The sequence below is a fragment of the Microcebus murinus genome, chromosome 27 (assembly GCF_040939455.1).
Source record: "Microcebus murinus isolate Inina chromosome 27, M.murinus_Inina_mat1.0, whole genome shotgun sequence".
Lineage (NCBI taxonomy): Eukaryota > Metazoa > Chordata > Mammalia > Primates > Cheirogaleidae > Microcebus > Microcebus murinus.
Window position 1 is genome coordinate 6,208,873 of NC_134130.1, and position 23,156 is coordinate 6,232,028.

The 23,156-nt window shown below is 58.0% G+C and overlaps 1 protein-coding gene across 1 annotated transcript; it reads right to left on the minus strand.

Moving 5' to 3' along the window:
• Nucleotides 1-1,096: 1,096 nt before the first annotated feature.
• GNA15 (G protein subunit alpha 15) lies at nucleotides 1,097-23,156 on the minus strand. The gene is made up of 7 exons (XM_012769344.3): nucleotides 22,695-23,156; nucleotides 15,478-15,662; nucleotides 12,040-12,194; nucleotides 10,770-10,898; nucleotides 7,329-7,458; nucleotides 4,525-4,678; nucleotides 1,097-2,010 (listed from the first exon to the last, which is right to left on the minus strand). The coding sequence occupies exons 1-7, from the start codon at nucleotides 22,837-22,839 to the stop codon at nucleotides 1,784-1,786; spliced, it is 1,125 nt and encodes a 374-aa protein (XP_012624798.1). The 5' UTR covers nucleotides 22,840-23,156; the 3' UTR covers nucleotides 1,097-1,783.

Consider the following 23,156-nt stretch of genomic DNA (forward strand, 5'->3'; position numbering starts at 1 on the left):
AAAGAAGTGTTGAATGACTAGCTGTGTTCACCAGGTGATCAAGGTTCACACCAGCAGTGACAGGTCACGTTGCCAGCACTAACCCTAGATAGGATGTGATGAGAAGGGCCCTCACCTCTGACCTCTCCTCTAACCTCTTCCTCTCCCAGACCTGTCCCCCGGGTCTAATCGGACCAAACCCAATCGAGGGGCTTTCTACAAAATTACCTGTTACGGGTTGAAATGTGTCCCCCATCCCACAAAAGATACATTCAAGTTAAAAGCCGGGTACCTGTGAATAAGGCCTCATCTGGGAATAGTCTTTGCAGTTGCGATCAAGTTCGGATGAGGCCATTAGGGTGGACCCTAATCCAGTAGGACTAGGGCACCAGGGTAGAGTCCTGGGCAGAAAAAGAGCATTAGGGAAAAACTGAGGAAACTTGAATGAAGAATAATTAACAATAATTTGCAATATTGGCTCATTAATTGTCAACAGACGTGCCACACTAAGATGTTACTCATGGGGGAAACTGGGTGTGGAGTATATGGGAACTCTCTGGAATATTTTCACAATTTTTCTGTAAACCTAAAGCTGCTCTAAAAAACATAAAAGTTCTTACAGGGTCTTGCTATGTTGCCCAGGCTGGCTTGGAACTCCTGGGCTCAAGCGACCTTCCTGCCTCGGCCTCCCAAGCAACTGGGACTAGGTGTGCACCTGATTTATTTACTTATTTTTTTTAAGTAAAAGCAAATGAATGGGCTCTTGACTCTGCTACCTCCCAGGTGTGTGACCTTAGCCAAATCATTCTATTTCTCTGTGCCTCAGTTGCCTCATCTGTAAAATGGGGCTTACGGTGCTTGTACCCCATGGCGCTGCCCTGAGGAAGGTGAGAGACCTCATTAGAGCCGGGTGGACACTGCAGCTGGCATTTTGGGTGAGCAGCAACCCAGAGATCTCTCAGAAGTGCCCCCCATAGTTCTGGGTAAGGCGCCAAGCACAGGTGGGTGGACAGCAAGTAGAACTTTTCTTTTCTCTTTCTATCCCATGTTGCTACCCACCCCTCCCTACAACCGCCGGTCCCCAGGGCGTAGAAGGATGACGCTGGTGACACAGGGCTTAAGAAATTACAGGCCTCCGGGATGTCATGTCTTTAATGTCCACCCTGCAAGGGGCCCTGCTGAGAGTGAGAGAATAAATACAACGTTTTACATGCATTTAAGATGCGGCCTGCCCAGCTCCCAGTCTGGGAATGAGGAGGATGCCTGTGGGCCTCGGTTTCCCTCTTTAGTAAATCCGGGTGCGACACACCATGAGCGTCGGGGCTCTTCCCGCTGGCAAAGCGAAGTCCCCGCCCTAGTTGGGTCCCAGGGATAGTGGGGGGCCCCACGGGGAGACAGCGCCTCCTGCTGTCCACCAGGGGGCGCCAGAGTCCACTCAAGGCGCCCGAGGCTCACTCCAATCCCGGGGTGTGCAGCACCCACAGGGGTCCCAGACCCCTGCCCAGAAGGTGAGATACCCGGGGGTGGGGCTCCTTCGAGACACCCACCCACCCAAGTCCTCGATCCCTTCATTTCTTCCCCTTTTCCTCCACCCTGGCATCCGAAATGGCCGTTTTGCTCCCGCCCTTTCAAAGGAGGTAAACTGAGTCAAGCAAGGGAAGGAGAACCGGCGTGGGGTGGGGGGGCTGTCCTGGTGAGAGGCGGGGAGGAGAAGGGGCGGCGGCGGGCGGCCGTTGGGGTTCGCTCCGGCCACCCCTGCCGCCCACCTGCCCGCAGGCGCGGCCTGCCCCTGGTGGGGCCTGGGTCACAGCAGGTTGATCTCGTCCAGGTAGCGGGCGAGCACCGAGTCCCGCACGTCCTTGAAGACCTTGCGGATGTTCTGCGTGTCCGTGGCGCACGTGTAGTGGCTGAAGAGGCGACGGGAGCGCGGGCCCTTCTTGCCGCCCTCGGCGCCCTCGGCGCAGCCCGCGTACATCCTGGTGTACATCTCCAGGATGAACCTCTTGGCTGCCTCCGCGTCCTGCTTGGGACCTGGGACAGGGGTTGCGGAGGGGGTCGGGTCAGGACCCTCTCTTTCGGGTCCTAGGGGGTTTGCAGACCCCCTTCCCCACAACCAGGCCTGGAAAGGCCCCAGGGACCACCGCTCCGCCATCTTTTGTTTTCATGGCTGGTCACATGACTCGGGCACAGCCAATGGGAGCATCAAGGAGGAGCTCAGAAGAGTCATGTGACCTGAAACAGACCAATGAGACTCAGCGCGGGAATTTGGGGCTGAACTGTCTTCAAGAGGAGACCCTCTGGCCACGTGGCTTGGAGCTGGGGGTGGTTGGGAGCCTGGGGCTGCAGAGACAGACCTCCCGGGACTGGGCAGATGGGGAAACAGGCCGAGGAAGAGGAAGGGAGTCCCCACAGCCAGCTTGGGTGGCTGCCCTGATGAGGTATGTCAGGGAACTCAACACATACGTGCTGAAAGCACAACATGAATTAAGGGCTTCTAGAACCCTCGGCTTGGCTCTGGCCACCGACCAGTTGGGCTATCTAATATATTAATCCCTGTAACCTCTGTAAGCCTCAGTTTCTTTATTCTTAAAATGGGGGTCAGAACAGTCCCAGAACTCAGAGTTGTTTGTAAGGTTTCATATTATGTTAAGGACTCAGCCCTTAATAAACAGAGTAGCACAGTCGTTAAGGCCGGATGCTCTGGCTTTGGGTCCAGACAGTCAGGGTTCAAATCGAGCCTCTGCCACTCACCGGCTGTGTGACTGTTAGCAAGTGACTGCGCCACTCTGTGCCTCAGTTTCCCCATCTCTATAATGCTTAGAAGACTAAATCCTACTTCATCAGGTTTTTAAAGGAAAATTGAACAAGCCACGTAGAGTGCTCCCACCAGTGTGGTCGATGTGTTAGCTATTGTTATTGGTTTATTATTATTGTCACAAAAATTGTTTAGTACAGAGGAGGGAAGGGCCAAGAGCTAGCAGTTGGCAAAGGGTGCTCCAGCCACAGGGAGACAAGGATGAGTCATGGGGGTTCCCTTTGACCTGAATGAAAAAAATCCTCTCAAAACTATTCACCTTGGTCAGGTATGGTGGCCTACACCTGTAATCTCAGCACCTTGGGAGGCTGAGGTGGGAGGATCACTTGAGGCCAGGAGTTCGAGACCAGCCCAGGCAACATGGTGAGAACCCTTCTCTACAAAAAATTTAAAAATCAGCTGGGTGTGGTGGTGAGCATCTGTAGTCCCAGCTACGTGGGAGGCAGATCTGGGAGGATCACTTAAAGCCCAGGAGTTTGAGGCTTCAGTGAGCTAACATCGTGTCACTGCATTCTGGCTTGGGCGATAGAGCAAGACCTTGTCTCAAAACAAACAAAAAAACTATCCACCTTATCCTATTCCCAAATTCTCTAAGCCATGTGCTGATTCCCAGGACTGGGAAGCTGGGAAGGGGGGCAGTCTGATGCCACCATCCTGGAAGAACTTGACATCTGTCTCTCAGACCCTGAGTCTTGTGGGTAAAATTGGCTAAAATTAGGCTCCAAGACGTGACAAGGCCAGGGGTCAAACCCCGGTGACTTCACCAAAGTTTATGTTTACTAACTATTGACCCAGTGGCAAGCATGTATTGAGGGCTTCATCCACTATGAGTGCTTGTGTGTTGGGGTGAATAGTAGCCCCCCAAAATTCATGTCTACCTGGAACCTCAGACTATGACCTTATTCGGAAATAGAATCTTTGCAGATGTAATTGGTTAAGTTAAAATGAGGATATCCTGGAGTATGGGCCCTAAATCCAACGACTGGTGGCCTTGTGCGAAGAGGAGAAGACACAGCGGTAAGACGGACATGTGAACGTGAAGGCAAAGGTTGGACTGATGTGTTTACAAGCCAAGAAACGGGAACCGACTCCAGCAACACCTTGATTTTGAACTTCTGGCCTCCCGAACTGGGAAGGAATACATTTCTGTTGTTTGAAGCCACCAAGCTTTTAAGTTAGCTCTAGTCGCCTGACCCTTGGACCCTCTGGATGTGCTAAAGGTTTGTTCCCAGACCTTTTTGGGACAGTGGTATGTGTCTTGATGAATACGCAGCTGAATGAAACACAACACAAACCTCTTAGCTGCAAGGGCGGCGCGAAAGGGGCCTGTTGTATCTATGAAAACAAAGCCACGTGCTTCGGGAAGATTGCCAACAGCTCAGTCATGGATTCAAGAACAAAAATTGCTGTCCAATTGGGTATAGCTGAGATGACGATGAAAGATGAGAAAAAGAAAAGTTTTCGGAACCTGGACAGCTGCTGGAAATGGTAAATAACGCCTTCCACACGTGCCTGAGGACGGGTCTCCACGGCAAACCCACAGCCCAAAGGTCTTGGCCCAAATCCCAAAGGTTGGGCGACAAGTGTGAAACGAAATGTTTAAGGTGTGCACAGGTCTGACCCTATTTGAAACTTCCAGCCACTCCGTGCAAAGGTAGGGCCCGATCTGCATCTCTCTTGGAAACTGCTTTGGGAAGGCAATGGGTATAGAAAGTTCTGGAAGCACTTACCTTGGAAACTGGGGAAGTAGGTAGCCAGGTGGGAGGTGGGGATTTTCTCTTCTAGGATGTCGGTTTTGTTGAGGAAGAGGATGACGGATGTGCTCTTGAACCAGGGAAGTTCCAGGATGGTGCCAAACAAGGCCAGGCTCTCCTGCATTCGGTTCTGCGTCCGGGGAAGAAGCAGGTCAGTGCTCGGATCGGCCGGCTGGGACCCGAGACCCTCCCCTGCGTGGGCTCGGGCTTGGGTCTCACGGGGGTGTGCCCACACTTCAGTGTGGCCACCTGCCTGGGTGTGACCGGGGTGGTTTTTGCCTGCTCGGGTTGGAAGAGTGTCCTCCCAAAACCTGTGTCCACCTGGGACTTCAGAGCGTGACCTCACTTGGAGAACAGGTCCTTGAAGATGTGATTAGTTAAGATGGGGCCATTCTAGACCAGGGCAGACCCTAAATCCAATGACTGCTGTCCTTGTAAGAAGAGGGAAATTTAGGGTGGGTGCGGTGGCTCATGCCTGTAATCTCCGCACCTTGGGAGGCCAAGGAGGGAGGATGGTTTGAGCCCCGGAGTTTTTTTTTTTTTTGAGACAGAGTCTCGGTTTCTTGCCTAGGCTAGAGTGAGTGCCATGGCGTCAGCCTAGCTCACAGCAACCTCCAACTCCTGGGCTCAAGCAATCCTCCTGCCTCAGCCTCCCGAGTAGCTGGGACTACAGGCATGCGCCACCATGCCCGGCTGATATATATATATATATATATTTGGCCAATTAATTTCTTTCTATTTTTATGGTAGAGACGGGGTCTCGCTCAGGCTGGTTTTGAACTCCTGACCTTGAGCAATCCGCCCGCCTCAGCCTCCCAGAGTGCTAGGATTACAGTCATGAGCCACTGAGCCCGGCCAGCCCTGGAGTTTGAGACCAGCCTGGGCAACACAGCAAGACCCCTATCTCTACTTAGAAAATTAAAAAAACCAAACAAAGAGAGACATTTGCACCCAGACACAGGGAAAATGGCCACATGAAGGCAGAGGCGGAGAGTGCCGTGACTTGGTTTGCAAGCCGAGGGACACCGGGAGCTGCCAGGCCAGAAAAGGCCCTAGAGGGAGCGCAGCCCTGCCCACACCTTGACCTCAGACCTCCAGGCTCCAAGACCCGAGAGAATCAGTTTCTGTGGTTTGGAGCCCCTGCGTCTGTGGTTGTCCGCGACAGCAGCCACCCGAGAGTACCGGCCTCCGCCTGCGCGTCTGAGCGCCTTGCCGAGCTCGGGTGGCCGCCCTGGGGACCTCGGGGGCGGGGGCGTCCAGAGCAGCTCGCACACCTGGCGTGGCCAGGCAGGTGGGTCCCCCGAGGGCGTGAAGTCCCCTGTCTGTGTCGGTGGGGACACCCAGATGTCTAGAATCTTCTAGCTGTGTGTGGTTTAGTCACATGTACATGCAGTGGGGTGTCGAATGTGTCGTGTTACAGGTTGGAGTGTGTCCTCTCAAAATCCACCTGTTCAAGACCCAGCCCCCCCCCCCCCGGGCCTGGGAATGGCACCTCCGTTGGAAAGGAGGTGACTGCAGGTGGAATTAGTTCAGACGAGGGTGTCCTGGAGTAGGTCCCCCAACTGATCCCGCGACTGGGGTCCTTACGAACTGGGGGCAGGGGAGGCTGGACACAGACACGCACACAGGGAGAGCGCCAGGAACGTGGGGGCAGAGATCAGGGTGACGCGTCTACACGCCAGGGGAGGCCGAGGACGCGACCACCACCAGGAGCTGGGAGAGGCCTGGGACAGACCCTCCCTCACCGTCTCAGGGGACCCAGCCCTGTGCACGCCGTGACCTCGGACTTCCGGCCCCTGCAACTGCGAGAGGGTGAACGGCGCCGTCTAAGCCGTGGGTCGGCGCGGGTTTAGTACAACCGCCCCAGGAAGCGAGTCCACCCCACGAGGCCGGATCCGAGGACGAGCTGTGTCAGGGTGACCTGAAATGCCTTCTGCCTGATTCCATCCCAAAGTCAAAATCATAACATCCGGCCGGGCGCGGTGGCTCACACCTGTAATCCCAGCTCTCTGGGAGGCTGAGGCAGGAGGATTGCTCCAGGTCAGGAGTTCGAAACCAGCCTGAGCAAGAGCGAGACCCCGTCTCTACTATAAATAGAAATAAATTAATTGGCCAACTAATATATATAGAAAAAATTAGCTGGGCGCGGTGGCACATGCCTGTAGTCCCAGCTACTCGGGAGGCCGAGGCAGGAGGATCGCTTGAGCCCAGGAGTCTGAGGTTGCTGTGAGCTAGGCTGACGCCACGGCACTCACTCTAGCCTGGGCAACAAAGTGAGACTCTGTCTCAAAAAAAAAAAAAAAAAATCATAACATCCGACTCCCAGATCTCAAAGCGCCTTGGGTGAAACTTGAACCCGCAAAACACACGCCCCGAGGGGGAGATGGCGGCCGGCCTCCGTGCTCGCGTGTTAAATAAGAGAATTGGGAGCAAAGATCACGGTCACAAAGGCGGCGGCGGCCCGGGGAGACCGTTTTCTTTTCCTACGACAGCCGAGCTTGCGCGTGTGCAGGTGGCTGAGTTTCGGGCTGGAGTGTCCCTCCTGCACGCGTGTGCTTGTGCCACCGGGGCCGTCGCTGCCACTCACCGAGGATGTGTCTATGGGTGGGTGGGACAACAGTGGACGGGAATTTCCGTGTGCGTGTCGCTGGGGGTCTGTCTCTGGGGGTGTAACGACAGTCTGACCGCGAAAGGGTGAAGGGTCAAGGTCAAAGCCACGCCAGGCACACCCAGTTCTGCTCGAGACCGGGCGAGGGCAGTGACGGACGGTGGCCTCTCACCTCCTGGTTGTTCTCCTCCAGACACTGGTCGTATTCGCTCAGCGAGGCCAGGTAGATGAGGGCGATCACGTTCTCGAAGCAGTGGATCCACTTCTTGCGCTCTGACTTCTGGCCCCCGACGTCCACGATCCTGCCGGGAACCAGGACGCCCCCATTCAGAGCTCGGGACCCTGCCACCTGGCAGCCCAGACCCCGGTCACGCCGGGGAGATGCCAACATCAGTAATAGGAACAGCAGCCAGGCGCGGTGGCTCACGCCTGTAATCCCAGAACTTTGGGAGGCTGAGCTGGGAGGATCACTTGAGCCCAAGAGTTTGAGACCAGACTGGGCAACATAGCAAGACCCCATCTTGGCCAGGCGCGGTGGCTCACGCCTGTAATCCCAGCACTCCGGGAGGCCGAGGCAGGCGGATTGCTTGAGCTCAGGAATTCGACACCAGCCTGAGCAAGAGTGAGACCCCGTCTCTGCTATAAATAGAAAGAAATTAGCCAAACAACTAAAAATAGAAAAACTTAGCCGGGCATGGTGGCACGTGCCTGTAGTCCCAGCTACATGGAGGCTGAGGCAGGAGGATCGCCGGAGCCCTCAGGAGGAGTTTGAGGTTGCTGTGAGCTAGGCTGATGCCACGGCACTGTAGCCCAGGCAACACAGTGAGACTCTGTCTCAAAAAAAAAAAAAAAAAAGATCCCATCTCTACAAAAAATAGAAAAGTTAGCCAGACGTGGTGGTGGCTATGGTCCCAGCTACTCAGGAGGCTGAGGCAGGAGGATGACTTGAACCCAGGAGTTGGAGGCTGCAGGGAGCTATGATTGCACCACTGCCAAACCCTGGGCCAACACCTTTTGTAGATTATAATGTTACCCCTGAGAGTCAAGATGAATCTTACACCCATTTTACGGATGAGAAGACTGAGAGGCAGGGGGGAGACGGGGCTTTCCCAGGCTTCTCCTGCGCCGGGCTGCCTGCTGTCTACCCCTGAGAGGTGGGAAACATCTGGGGTCCCTGCCTTCGGCTGGGGGACCCCAGGTGGTGGGGGAAACTGCCACGTGTATCCAGAACTCAGTCAAGTGAGGCTACTGCGTTGCGCTGGCCGTGGGGTGTCCAGTGGCCGCACAGATGGGACCGAGGCTGCTTCCAGGGCGGATGCCGCTGTCCCTCCACCCGCCTCCGCCCGCCACACCACAACAAAAGCCTGAGCGGCCCTGCCTTCCTGTGCTCTCTTCTGAGAAATGTGGGTCACTGATAACAGTCTGTGCGTCACTTCCCTGGGGACGCAGCCGTTACTCAGGAAATGCCAGAGCAGAGGTTTTGGACAGGCCCGGGCCAGAAGCCGCGAGCAAGAAGGGACTTGCCGCACGGTACGAGAGGGGAAACCGAGGACGGTGACTCAGCAGTCGGGCTGCGGCTGGTGCCTGTGACTCCCGGTCCCTGAGGCCAGTCCCTCTCCTTGTCCTCAGGGTCCGTCACCCGGAGCACGAGTGAGGCCCTGAGGACTGAGTCAGCCGAGGACCCTTGGGCGTCACTTCCTGTCTCCATGTCTCAGTGGCCCCTGAGCACTCACTCCAGTCCTCGGCCTGAGAACATTGCCTCCTCGGCACAGCCTGCCCCAGCCTCGACCTTCACTCCTCAACTTTTACCCACCCAGCGACCCACCCACCACCACCCCCCAGCGACCCACCCACCCACCACCACCCCCCAGCGATCCACCCACCACCACCACCCCCCAGCGATCCACCCACCACCACCACCCAGTGATCCACCCACCCACCACCACCCAGCGATCCACCCACCACCACCCAGCGATCCACCCACCACCACCACCCAGTGATCCACCCACCACCACCCCCCAGCGATCCACCCACCCACCACCACCCAGTGATCCACCCACCACCACCCCCCAGCGATCCACCCACCACCACCACCCAGAGATCCACCCACCCACCACCACCCAGCGATCCACCCACCCACCCACCACCACCCAGCAATCCACCCACCCACCACCACCACCCAGCGATCCACCCACTCACCCACCACCCCCCAGCGACCCACCCACCCACCACCACCCAGCGATCCACCCACCACCACCCCCCAGCGATCCACCCACCACCACCACCCAGCGATCCACCCACCCACCCACCACCACCCAGAGATCCACCCACCCACCACCACCCCCCAGCGATCCACCCACTCACCCACCACCACCCAGCGATCCACCCACTCACCCACCACCACCCAGCGATCCACCCACCCACCACCACCCAGCGATCCACCCACTCACCCACCACCCCCCAGCAACCCACCCACCCACCACCACCCAGCGACCCACTCACCCACCCACCCCACATCCACCCACCCACCCATCCCTCCCCTCTCATCTCTCCAGCCACCCACCACCATTTACCAGCCTCCCCTCTACCTCCGCCTAACCCTCTGATTCTCCGGCAGGAGACTCGAACTCAGCCCCGGCCTGGTGGCGCGCCCGCCTGGCGGAGGAGACCCATGGCGAACAAGCCGACCCTGACCTTTCCCGGTTAGGGCTATGGCGGAGGCCAGAGCAGCACGCTTGGGGCAGCCCGGGAAAGGAGGGACCCGGCAGTCCCTGTCTCTGGGCACCCCCTTGCACCCCACCTCAGCTCCCCGCCACCAGCCCACGGGAAGGGAGCTCGCTAAGGTCACCAACGACCCCTAACTGCCAAGCCATGTCCTTTCTCTTACTGTAGTCTTCTTGACCTCTTTCTTGACCTTTGACACTGGCCACCACTCTGTCGGATGACCCCTTGCTCCACTGGCCGCCCACACCTCTGTCTTCCACTTAGGCCTGTGTGTGTGTGGCCACCCGCCACCGCGCCGGGCCTCGGACCCAGCCTGCCCCAAAGCACCTGGTCATCTCGCCGCCCCAGCCCACCGGCTCCACGGCTGCCCCCGTCACCGCGACGAGAGTCTCGAGAGTCATTTCAGGGTTTCCATTCTAAGCCCATGCTCACCCCGTCCCATCCACGCCAACACAGTTCTCGCACTGTCCCCTCACTTGCAGCCCCACGGCCACCGTCCTGGCCCTTACCAGCCCTCCTGCCTGGCCCACGGCTCCTGCTGCTTCCTGAGTCTGATACATCCGCCACCTCCTGCCCTGAAATCAACTGCTGCAGGAATGACCCTCTGAGTCCCCCACGCCAGATCCATCCCTCTAGCCTAGCCCCAACCGCACAATCTCTATTTCTTCCTCCCCAGCAGTCCCTTAAGAATTAGGACTAGTGAACTCCTATTCATCCTTCAACACCCCAACACCCATGCCCCCTCCTCCAGGAAGATCTCCCCTCCTGGAGCTGTGGTGCCTTACTCTGGACTCCAGTTCCCAAAACGCCTACTCCTCCGCCCCTCCTACGGGAAGCCTTCCCTGTCCCTCCCCCGCCCCCCCCCAGGGCTGGCTGGGCGCTCACTCACCGGAGGTTGGTTTTCTGCACAGAGAAGCAGTACTCGTTGATGCCCGTGGTGGGCATGCGGCTACGCAGCACGTCCTGCGCCGTGGGGACGTAGCCCTCCTCGGTGATGCGCTCCAGGTGGGACAGGTAGCTGTGGGGCGAGGAGTCCTGAGCCCGGCCTCGTGGCCAGCCTCCCTTTGCTTCGCAGGTGCCCGGCGAGGCCCCTGCTGAGAGCTGCCTGGGAGGGCCGGGCTCTGGGGTGTGCAGGCAGGGCTCTGGGGTGTGCAGGGCCGGGCTCTGGGGTGTGCAGGGCCGGGCTCTGGGGTGTGCAGGCAGGGCTCTGGGGTGTGTGGGCCGGGCTCTGGGGTGTGCAGGGCCGGGCTCTGGGGTGTGCAGGCAGGGCTCTGGGGTGTGCGGGCCGGGCTCTGGGGTGTGCAGGGCCGGGCTCTGGGGTGTGCGGGCCGGGCGCTGGGGTGTGCGGGGCCGGGCTCTGGGGTGTGCGGGGCCGGGCTCTGGGGTGTGCGGGGCCGGGCTCTGGGGTGTGCAGGCTGGGGTGTGCAGGGCCGGGCTCTGGGGTGTGCAGGCTGGGGTGTGCAGGGCCGGGCTCTGGGGTGTGCGGGCCGGGCTCTGGGGTGTGCGGGCCGGGCTCTGGGGTGTGCGGGGCCGGGCTCTGGGGTGTGCGGGCCGGGCTCTGGGGTGTGCGGGCCGGGCTCTGGGGTGTGCAGGGCCGGGCTCTGGGGTGTGCAGGCCGGGGTGTGCAGGGCCGGGCTCTGGGGTGTGCAGGCTGGGGTGTGCGGGGCCGGGCTCTGGGGTGTGCGGGCCGGGCTCTGGGGTGTGCGGGGCCGGGCTCTGGGGTGTGCAGGCTGGGGTGTGCAGGGCCAGGCTCTGGGGTGTGCGGGCCGGGCTCTGGGGTGTGCGGGCCGGGCTCTGGGGTGTGCGGGCCGGGCTCTGGGGTGTGCGGGCCGGGCTCTGGGGTGTGCAGGGCCGGGCTCTGGGGTGTGCAGGCCGGAGCACCCGAGGCGGCAGAGGGCGGAGGGGAAGCGGCCGCACTCAGAGCAGCGGGACCCCGGGAAGGTGTGGCGTCAGGAACAGCTCGCCGGGAATGCTGTCGCCTGGGAGCCCTGTCGCCAGCCGGACTTGCCCCGGGAACGCGACAGCCTGGGAGCAGCCTCCCAGCCCTCGGGTCACCCGGCCGCCCGTGACATCAGGACCAGGGTCCCCCAGGAGGGACAGCGCCCGCGGCGGAGGACCGCCCTGAGCTGCCAGCCGCCCCGCGCCCGCCCGCGACTCACTACACCGCCGAGTCCAGCAGGTGGAACTCGCGCCGGCGCTCGTAGCAGGCCCGGATGCCGGCGTCCCTCCACAGCCACTGCATGGCCACGGCGTAGCGCTTCTCGAAGGCGGTCACCTTGTAGGGGTCCTGGCTCATGACCAGGCTGGCGTGGTGCTGCGGGGCGGGCGGGCGTCAGGGCCGTGGGAGCAGGGCCGCCTCCCCCACACCTCAAGGCCCCTCCACCTCCTCAGACACCTTCTCTCCCCTCCTCCTCCTCCTCCTCCTCCTCCTCCTCCTCCCCCTCCTCCTCCCCCCCCCTCGGACACAGAAGGCCACCGCCCTGCAGGCACATGGTGGGGGGCGGGACAGGGTGGCGCAGGAGAGCGTGGCCCCCACACTTTCTCCCCGCCAGCCCCGCAGGCTCAGGCCTTCTGCACCAGCCTGGTGGCCAGGCCCAGCGTGGCCCAAACGGGGCCGAGAGGAAGCTGAGGCTGCCACGTCCCCTTCTGCCTCTCGGTGGCCCACGCCTGTAATCCTAGCTCTCTTGGGAGGCCGAGGCAGGAGGATCACTCAAGGTCAGGAGTTCAACACCAGCCTGAGCAAGAGCGAGGCCCCGACTCTACTAAAAATAAAAAATAAATAAAAACCTGAGCAACTGTGGGTGACAACGGGTGAGCGTGTCCAGGGAACAAGTCGGTGACTGTGGGTGGGACTGGCTAATGCCCCCGATAACCTCTCTGCGGGGACCGAGGACTTATAAAAATGTCTGCAGCCTGTCACGGCTGAGCTGTGTCCCCATCCCCGCCAAAGTCACACGTTGAAGTCCCGACCTCCAGCACCTCCGAATGTGACTGTATTTGGAGGAGTCTTTTAAGAGGGAATTAACTTAAAGCGAGGTCTTTAGGGTGGGCTGCAATCCAACCCGAATGGCATCTTGATAAGAGAAGGAGACTAGGACACAGGCACACACAGAGGGACAGCCACAGGAAGACGCAGGGAGAAGACGCCACCCACTAGCCCAGGAGGGAGGCCTTGAGGATACCGGCCCTGCCGACACCCGGATCTCGGCCCTCCAGCCCCTGGAACTCTTCGAAAACACATTGCTGTCGTCTGAGCCACCAGGCCGCGGTGCTTTGTCATGGAAGCCTTAGCAAACTAAAAAATAGCCTGGAAATATATTGCCTCCAAAGTTTTGAAAAACTATAGACACCCTAAATGAATAATGATTAAAAAAAAAATTAGGGGGGAAGCATCCTCTTAAAAATTCACAGTAAAAACGATATGCAATGTAGACCCCGAATTAGGATCTTCATGTGCTTTGAATGAAGGGAGTGTGGGGCTCTTAGATGAGCTCTTAAAAGGCAAGAGACTTTCCTTCTGAGACTGAGAGCGAGCTGAGCATGTCACTCTCGCCACTTCTAATCAGCCTCGTGCTGAGGTTCTCGCCTGTGCAATAAGGCAAGAAAAAGAAATGAAAGGCGTTTGGAAAAGAATCAATGATGTTACCGTTACACCCAAATGACATGATTGCAGATGCAGAAAATCTAAAACAGTGCAGAGGTAGACTGTTAGAATAAATGAGTGAACTTAGCAAGGCCCCTGAATACAATCTCCATAAGCAAAAATCAGCCGAGTGTCTATGTACTAGCTGCTAACTAGTGGAAAATTAAAATAAATAAATAAATACCATTTACTAGTAGCATCAAACAAATATCAAATACCCAGGAATAAATCTAACAATAGATGTGAAAGACCTCCACACTGAAGACTACAAAACACTGCTAAGAGAAAGATTTAATGACCTAAATAGGCCGGGCGAGGTGGCTCACGCCTGTAATCCTAGCACTCTGGGAGGCCAAGGCAGGAGGATTGCTCGAGGTCAGGAGTTCGAAACCAGCCTGAGCAAGAGCGAGACCCTGTCTCTACTATAAATAGAAAGAAATTAATTGGCCAACTAATATATAGAGAAAAAATGAGCCGGGCATGGTGGCGCATGCCTGTAGTCCCAGCTACTCGGGAGGCTGAGGCAGGAGGATCGCTTGAGCCCAGGAGTTAGAGGTTGCTGTGAGCTAGGCTGACGCAGCGACACTCACTCTAGCCTGGACAACAAAGCGAGACTCTGTCTCAAAAAAAAAAAAAACACCTAAATACACGGAGAAATATACCATGTTCATGGATTGGAAGACTCAGTATTTTTAAGCTGTCAATTATCCCAAAATTGATGTCTATAGAGATTCAATGCATTCTTAACTGAAATCCCAGGAAGGTGTGTGAGTGTGTCTGAGAGAGAGAAAAGTGACAACTTATTTCTAAAATTTATACAGAAATGCAAAGGACCGAGAGTCGCCCAGCCAACCCTGGAGAACGAAGTGGGGGTATTTACATTAGTGAGTTTCAAGACTATACTCAGAACCCACTATGGCCACGTGAGGTGACATTCACTCAAGGGCAGATAAATAGACCAACAGACAAATGGACAAACACAGTGTTGAGCACCAGAGACCAGACATACGAGAACATTCTGCAGAATTCTATTTATGAGAAGTTTGAAACCAGGGAACCGATCTGTGTGGTTATACAGTGGTCACCCTTGTGTGTGGCTGGGTAGCAATTTAGGGAAGGGGCCTCTGAGGGCACATTCTGCTTCTTGCCCCTGGTGGTGGCTGCGGGTGTGCGTTTGCCTTGTGACAATTCACTGGGCTTGTCCGTTGTGACTTTTCCTGCAGGTGTGCGTGATGTCTCAATTTTTAAAAAATGTTATCTTTGGCTAGGTGCAGTGGCTCACACCAGTAATCCTAGCACTCTGGGAGGCCGAGGCGGGAGGATTGCTCGAGGTCAGGAGTTTGAAACCAGCCTCAGCAAGAGCGAGACCCCGTCTCTACTAAAAATAGAAAGAAATTAATTGACCAACTAAAAATCTATAGAAAAAAATCAGCCGGGCATGGTGGCGCATGCCTGTAGTCCCAGCTACTCGGGAGGCTGAGGCAGGAGGATCGCTTGAGCCCAGGAGATTGAGTTTGCTGTGAGCTAGGCTGACTCCACGGCACTCACTCCAGCCTGGGCAACAGAGTGAGACTGTGTCTCAAAATTAAATTAAATTAAATTAATTAAAATGTTATCTTTTTCAAAAAGCCAGTCTGGCGTGGGGGGCTGGATACTGAGGACTGGCCTTTGCGCGTCCACTGGCGGCTCGTGTGTCTTGCCGCCTCTCTGAGCCTCTGTCTTCTTCTCTCTAAAACAGGGCGATGTCGCGTGTGGGTGCCATGACCCTGGCGCCGCCGAGCCCGTGCTGTTTGGGAAGCGCCGGCCGCCGCAGGGGCCCCACGTCTGGAGCCTCCTGGTGTCCCAAAGCCGCCCGTGCCCCGGCAGGGTGGGGTGACACCCGGGCCCCCCCCCAGATGACCGAGGGGACAGGGCCCCGCGCGGGGTCCCCGGGGCCGGGCCGGGCGGGGCTCACCTTGCTCTCGGGCCGGCCGAAGGGGATCTGCAGGCGGTCCATGGCCTCGATCATGGCGCGCATGCACGCGAACACGTTCTGGTAGACGAGCGGCCGGAAGCCCCTGCGGTCCTCCTCCGAGAACCCCGCGCCGTGGATGATGCGCATCTGCTTGATGAACGTGCTCTTGCCGCTCTCGCCGGGGCCTGGGGACGGGCCAACACTCACTCAGCCCTCGGGCGCTCGGACCCCCCAGCCCAGCGCCGGGCCTCCTGGGCCTCGCTCTGCGACCCTGGGCCAGCGACTTTGCCACTCTGTGCCTCGGTTTCTCCATCTGCACGATGCAGACCACAGGAGGCCCTGCCTGCAATACCCAAGTGAGGGCCGAATGAACTCACTGCAAAGTGCTCGAGGCAGGGGTCTCAAACTCCGGCCCCCAGAGGCCAACTCAGGCCAACTCAGCCTGCTGTCGTAGGGCCCAGCAAGCTTTTACATTCCGGATAGTTTCTACGGTTACGGTTCTTGTGTTTTTAAATGATTGGAAGGAGTCCAAATAATACTTCCTGACACGTGAAAATGATATGAAATTCGGTGTGCATCGATAAAGTTTTATTGGCACACGGCCGGGGTCATCTGTTCACGCAGTGTCCGGGCTGCTTTTGTGTTCTGACGGCAGAGCCAGGTGGTTGCGGCAGAGCCATGGTCTGCATAAGTGTCCTTGGCTATTAATATTATTATTCGCCACAACAATAATTATTTGCTATAATAATTTCAGGTAGAGAAACTTCAATGGAAGAAATTAAATGGAGGAATTGGGTAAAGAATAATTAAGCGACTATGGTAGCTGGGCAGTCAAGGAAGTCCTCTCAGAGGAAGTGACTCCTGAAGGTTGGAAGGTCACTCTCTCGGGGCAAGAGCTGAGAGGGCACAGCCGTGCAAAGGCCCTGGGGCAGGACGCAACTGGCGTGTTGGAGGCACAGCGAGGAGGCCTGTGTGGCCGGAGCAGAGTGAGGAGAGGGAGAGACGAAGGAGGGGAGGCCGGGGAGCGGACGGGGCAAGTTGTGCAGGGCCTGGTGGGCTGCAGGAAGGACTTGGGACTTTTCCCCCCAGGAAGGTGGGAGCCATGGAGGGCTGTGGGCAGAGGGGCAGGCCCTGACTCAGGTGCTCACAGGCGCCCTCTGGTGTCAGCCTAGGGAAGGACAGGCTGTGGGGTGAGCAGGGAGTTGGGGGGACCAGGGAGGAGGGAACAGAGCTGGTGCAGGTGGCCTCAGTGCAGCTGCAGAGAAGTGGACCTGAGAGACCGGGGAGACAGACGGACGTGGTGTCGCTGCTGGCCCGGACACAGTGTGCAGGGCCCCTCGCAGAACCAGCCGCAGGATATCTGGGGCCCCGGCGCCCACGCAACCTCAGGCCCTCTGAGCCCGGGGCCCAGCCCAGGATGGCCCGGGTGGCACACCCACGAAGCCGGCACTGGGGCCGTCATAATAATCCCGGAATCTTCAAGAGCCCGAGATCAGATGCTCCAAGACCAGGCGCTGCTCCCTGCTGTCTGAGCCCGAGATCCCAGGACCGTCCCTCCCCTCTAGGGCCTTTGTTTTCTCATCTGTAAAATGGGCGAGATACAGCGGGTGGGAGGTGGGGGGCTGGGAGGCTCCTCCGGCACCGCGTCACCCCGCCTGGCTCCTGCGGCATGCTGGCCGGCCCAGGGACGGGGAGGGGGGATGTGGGCCTCCTTCTCCTTCTGCCTCCCGGGATGAGGTGGGGGTGGGGGTCGTGCAGAAGGAACTGGAACAGCAGCAAAAACGGAAGGGGTGGCCTGGCCGGATCCCAGAAAGAGGAAACAGGCGGGGAGGCTGGGAGGCCAGGTGGCGGGTGCGAGGAGGGCGGGAGACGGGGGCCCTTCCCGAGGCCCCACCCCGGCCCTCTGCAGGTCCGGGCGCTGGCCCGGCAGGTCTGGGACAAGCCTTAGCCTCGCCGGAGGTCAGGCCTGCTGGGCTGGAGGTCAAGAAGAAGACGTTTCTCTTGCTGTAAATGAGGACGATCGCGGGGAATTCGGGAAACTGGCAAAATGGGACTGGAGCCTGCAGGCTGTCGCCAGCCCCGGCGTCTCATCCCGGCCCTGCCCTTCTTGCCTTTGGCCGCACTCAACGCCGCTGAACGTTTAGGGGCAAAAAGGAATCCGGCCTGCAACTTACTCACTAAGGGTTCAGAAAAAAATATATGCGTGTGTATTACATATGTAAATGTATCATAAATAAATTACAGAGATGATCGTGTATTATATAAACGACAAGTATTCATATGCATGCTTATATACAGTATTTACAGTGTATCTACATGTATCTACATAGAGAGAGAAAGAGGGAAGGAATAAAACAAATGTGGTAAAATGTTAACATCTGCAAAAGGATCCGGGTGCAACCTTTTTATAAGCCTGAAATTATTTCAAAATAAAAAGTTAGGAAAGGCCGGGCGTGGTGGCTCAGGCCTGTAATCCTAGCACTGTGGGAGGCCGAGGCAGGAGGATTGCTCGAGGTCAGGAGTTTGAAACCAGCCTGAGCAAGAGCGAGACCCCGTCTCTACTATAAATAGAAAGAAATTAATTGGCCAACTAATATATATAGAAAAAATTAGCCGGGCATGGTGGCGCATGCCTGTAGTCCCAGCTACTCGGGAGGCTGAGGCAGGAGGATCGCTTGAGCCCAGGAGTTGGAGGTTGCTGTGAGCTAGGCTGACGCCACAGCACTCACTCTAGCCTGGGCAACAAAGCGAGACTCTGTCTCAAAAAAACAAACAAACAAAAAAACAATAACTAAATAAAATAATTCCAAAACAAGAAGTTTCCTTAAGACAAAACAAAAACGCACTATAGTTCACTATCTGAAACTCTCGGACGCAGGGCCGTACTGTCTCAGATTCTGGAATTTATGGCATTTGAGGCTGGGGACAGACACACTCACTGATAATACTCAGGAATGTGGATGAGAGGAGCAAACATCCTCCCGCCGAGGCCGGGGGCTCCCACGCTGAAACCTGGGGGGAACTTTCCGCTTTTCGGAGCTTTGGCGATGTGGGGATGCAGTGGCCGAGAGCTGACTCACACTTGACCCAGCGCTCCCGGGCTGCCCAGAGCTGGACTCCACGGAGCCCACACTCGGGGGACGATTGTCGGCCCCGTTTGCATATGGGGAAACTGAGTACGGGATTGGTGGAGGGAATGGCTTGGGATCCTGCCACTGCTGAGTGGCGGAGCTGGGATTCAAACTCAGCTCTGAGTCCAGAGTCTATGAACTTTCATCTTATTTTTATTTTTTTGAGACAGGGTCTCACTCTGTCACCCAGGCTGGAGTGCCGTGGCATCATCGTAGCTCACTGCAGCCTCCAACTCCTGGGCTCAAGCGATCCTCCTGCCTCAGCCTCCCCAGTAGCTGGGACTACAGGCACGCGCCACCACTCCAGGCTAATTTTTTTTCTTATTTTTTGAAGGGACATGGTCTTGCGATGTTGCCCACGCTGGTCTTGAACTTCTGGGCTTAAATGATCCTCCTGCCTCAGCCTCCCAGGTAGCTGGGACTACAGGCACCACCATGCCCAGCTAACTTTTTAAAAAAAATTTTGTAGAGATGGAGTCTCACTATGTTGCCCAGGCTGGTCTCAAACTCCTGGGCTCAAGCAATCCTCCTGCCTTGGCCTCCCAACCTATGGGCTTTTAAATTATTACACCTGGAAGTTCCCATGCCCGAATTTTACTCCTAATAATAACCATAATAAGTACAGTGAATACCATCTAACTCCCACCATTTCCTGGACCCTGAGCCAAGGGACTCTGTGCCCTCAGTCCATCCTCACAGATTCCTGTTATTTCCCATTGGCGGAGGAGACACAGGGGATCAGAGAGGTTAAGCGACTTGCCTAGGGTCGCCCAGCAATTGGAAAACCAAGGGAGTCAGCTCAGATCCCTACGAGCCCTTCCCCAACAAAATGGGGCGCAGCCGTCTGAGCCGCCCAAGCCTCATCCAAGTGTGAGTTCACGTGACGTGACGTGCCCGCCGACATGGGGAAGCCACTCGGCTCCTTCAGGTGGCGGCCTGGAGACGGCCGGCCAAAACAACCAGACGCAGGCCCGCAGCGTGGACGCGGAGTGTGACTCACAAATGGGTCACAGCTCGAAAGTCTGCAAACCCCCGGACGCCCCGTCTCTCCAGCCCCGGGTCCTGGAGCCACGAGGGACCCGGGGCCCCTCCAGACCCCGCCGGCCACCGCAGCTCCGGTGGGGGGGTCTGTAGGGACCCCCCAAAGGCGGCACAGCCCAGACAGGAAGTGGCAGCTTCCTCCGTCCCGGGCTGGAGGAGGAAGTGGAACCGGCAGATGCCAGGCGGGAGCCGGGGAGCCGTGCCAAGCGCCGGCCACCAAGCACGGCCGCCCGGGCCGCGCCATCTGCAGGGGACCCGCCCTCCCCAGGAAGCGGACAGCTGCAGTGGGCGGCGGGGGAGGCTCAGTGTCCAAGTCTGGCTCTGGCCGGGCAAATTCTGCTGCCTCCCCCAGCCTCGGTTTCCCCAGCTGTCACTGGGATCTTGTGGGTTTTCTCTCCCCGAGGCAGACGACCGGGGCGGTCAGGTGCCACAGACTTCGGAAGCAGAATTCTAGGCTCGCGTCCCAGCTGCGTGACCTGGGGCAAGTCATTCCCCCCTCTGGGCCTCAGTTTCCCCACTGGGGTGCTAGGAGGACGTATCTCAGAGTGCCAAGGACACGGCTGCCTCCGCTCCTGCCCTCGTTCTGTCCCTTCCCCGGCCCGGCATGGTGTTTACTTCCCGTGAGGGACAGACCCGCCCCGCCCCTGGCCCCTTCCTCAGAAGGACCAGCCACCTCCAGGAGAGAAAGGACTTTGGGATCCGACTCCTGTTTCCAAGAAGAGAGGGAGGTTGACGGGCAGCCCTCAGGACTGGGGCGCGGCGGCCTAAACCACCGCCAAGATGCCGGGGACACAGACCGTCTTCCCGGGCCCCCATGGGTGGAAGGGGCGTCCCGACTTGGGGCCAGCTGAGCAGCGCTCGGACGTGTGGGCCAGGGACGCTCCTAGGTGCGGGAAGACACGGCACGACGTCCCTCTGAAACGGGACTCATTCATTCATTCGCTCACTCACTCATTCATAAAGCGTGGACGGGCATCCACAGTGTGTCAGGCTCATTGGACACCTGTCCCCGATGCCGGGACAGAGGAGTGGGTGAGGACGTCCACTAGTGAGGACCGCGGAGAAGAATCGGACAGAGGAAGGGGACGGGGAATGGCGGGGCTGTCTTCGTGGCCAGGGTAGCCGGAGGAAACCTCTCTGAAGGGGGCCCCCCTGGGCCGAGCCCCATATGGCATGGAAGCGCCAGCCCTCCAGAGGCTCCCCGGGCTCTCGGGGTGCCGAGAGCTCTCGACAGCAAGAACTGCAGGTGCAAAGGCCCTGGGGCGGGGACAAATGAACCTGAGCTGGGCAAGGAAAGCTCGCCAAGACTGACAACCCCCTAGCCCAGTGGAGTAAGAAAAAAGGAGGAAAGACACAAACGAGGGATTATCGAGAACGAACGAGGGGCCATCACCACGGAGCCTACAGCCAGCAGCACAGCCTCGCTATAAATTTTATGCCAATAATTTCAACAACTAAGACTAAATGGACAAAATTCTTTGAAGGATGCAATTGACTGAAGCTCAGTCAAGAAGAAGTAGACAGCCTAAGTTGCCCTGTGTATGAATAAGGCACATTAATATGCCATACATTATTAATATAATAACAGCCAATCTATTAGACATCAAACAGAGACATCTATTCAAGAGATTAAGTTCTTAACTAGAAACCTTCCAAGCTCAGATGATTTCACTGATGGCGCTACCAAATATTTAAGGAAAAGGGGACCAGGTACGGTGGCTCACACCTGTAATCCAAGCACCTTGGGAGGCCAGGAGTTCGAGACCAGCCTGGGCAACATACCAAGACCCCATCTTTGTAAAAAGTAAGAAAAACTAGCCAGGCGTGGTGGCTGCACCTGTAGTCTCAGCTACTCTGGAGGCTGGGATGGGAGGATCTCTTGAACCCAGGAGTTGGAGGCTGCAGTGAAATGTGATGACACTACTGTACTCCAGCTTGGGTGACAGAGTGAGACCCTGTCTCAAGAAATAAAAATGAGGGCCAAGCACGGTGGCTCACGCCTGTAATCCTCGCACTCAGGGAGGCCGAGGCGGGCGGATGGCTCGAGGTCAGGAGTTCGAAACCAGCCTGAGCAAGAGCGAGACCCCGTCTCTACTATAAATAGAAATAAATTAATTGACCAACTAATGTATATATATATATATATATTAGCCGGGCATGGTGGCGCATGCCAGTAGTCCCAGCTACTTGGGAGGCTGAGGCAGGAGGATTGCTTGAGCCCAGGAGTTTGAGGTTGCTGTGAGCCAGGCTGACGCCACGGCACTCACTCTAGCCTGGGCAACAAAGCGAGACTCTGTCTCAAATAAATAAATAAATAAATAAGAAAAATAAAAGCAAAAGGGAAATGCAAAGCAAGGGCAGCATGACAGTGACCATCGCAGGGCGGCCTCCCGGGGCAGGCACACGCGAGGCCAGAGATCCGGGTCGCCAGCCCCAGCACAGGGCTGGGGGTCCCAGGAGACGTCCCAAGGCCAGCGTCCCTGGGCGTAGGCAGCCAGAACCACAAGCAGGGGACGGTGCTGGGAAACCGAGGCACAGCAGCCGCCAGAGCCTGAGGTTTCAGAGTTGAGAAGCTCAGAGCCTCAAAATCCTCGGGGACGGGGATGCCACCACCCCCTCCCAACGTACTCAATACATCTCGAACGAATGAATGAACGAGTGAATGGATGAACCAGTCGATCAGCCAATCCCAGCCCCGACACCAACCCCGGACAAGGCCTCCCCGGCCGTGCAGGGAGACAGGGACCAGAGGGGAGCCCCGGCCCGCGGGGACGGGCAGCGCCTCTCCCGGGCGGGCGGCTGCACCCGAGCTCACCATTCCGGTCCATGACACAGGCAGGTAGGGCAGGTCCGGCCGAGCCACCTGGCTCAGGCACGGGACCAGGAACTGGGCCTCTCTCAGCCTCGTTCTGCGCACCCGGAAAATGGGCTGCCGGGATCTCCCTGCTCCCAGGGTGGCGGGGCCCCCGGCCCGGCCTGGTGGTCCTCCTCCTCCTCCTCCTCCTCCTCCTCCTCCTCCTCCTCCTCGCCGCCGGCCCAACTCACCCAGCAGCAGCAGCTTCAGCTCGCCCCGGTCCTGCCTCTTCTGCTCCAGAAGGATCCTGTTGATCTCCTGGTCCACTCGGGCCGCGGCCTTCTCGTCCTCCGACAGGCACCAGGGGCAGCAGCGCCAGGCCAGCGAGCGGGCCATGGCGTGGGCCTCAGAGGACGCCGGGCCGCATCGCCCCCGGCCCCCCACCGCCCCGGCTGCCCCGGGCGTGCAAGGTGGGGGGGCCGCCTTCCTCCTGGGGGTGGCTCCCCTGGGGCTTCAGCACATGCGACAGCGACAGCGCAGCCCGGAGCCCCGCTCTGGGCGGAGAGGGCTGAGTGCTGGGAAAGGGCGGGGGCGCGAGGAGGCAGGAGGTGGGGAGGCCCGGGGCTCCGCCTGCCTCCCCGACCTGCCCAGACAGGTTCCAAGGGTGCAGGGGAGGCGAGGCGGGGGCCGGGCAGGGCGGGACGGCGGGAAAA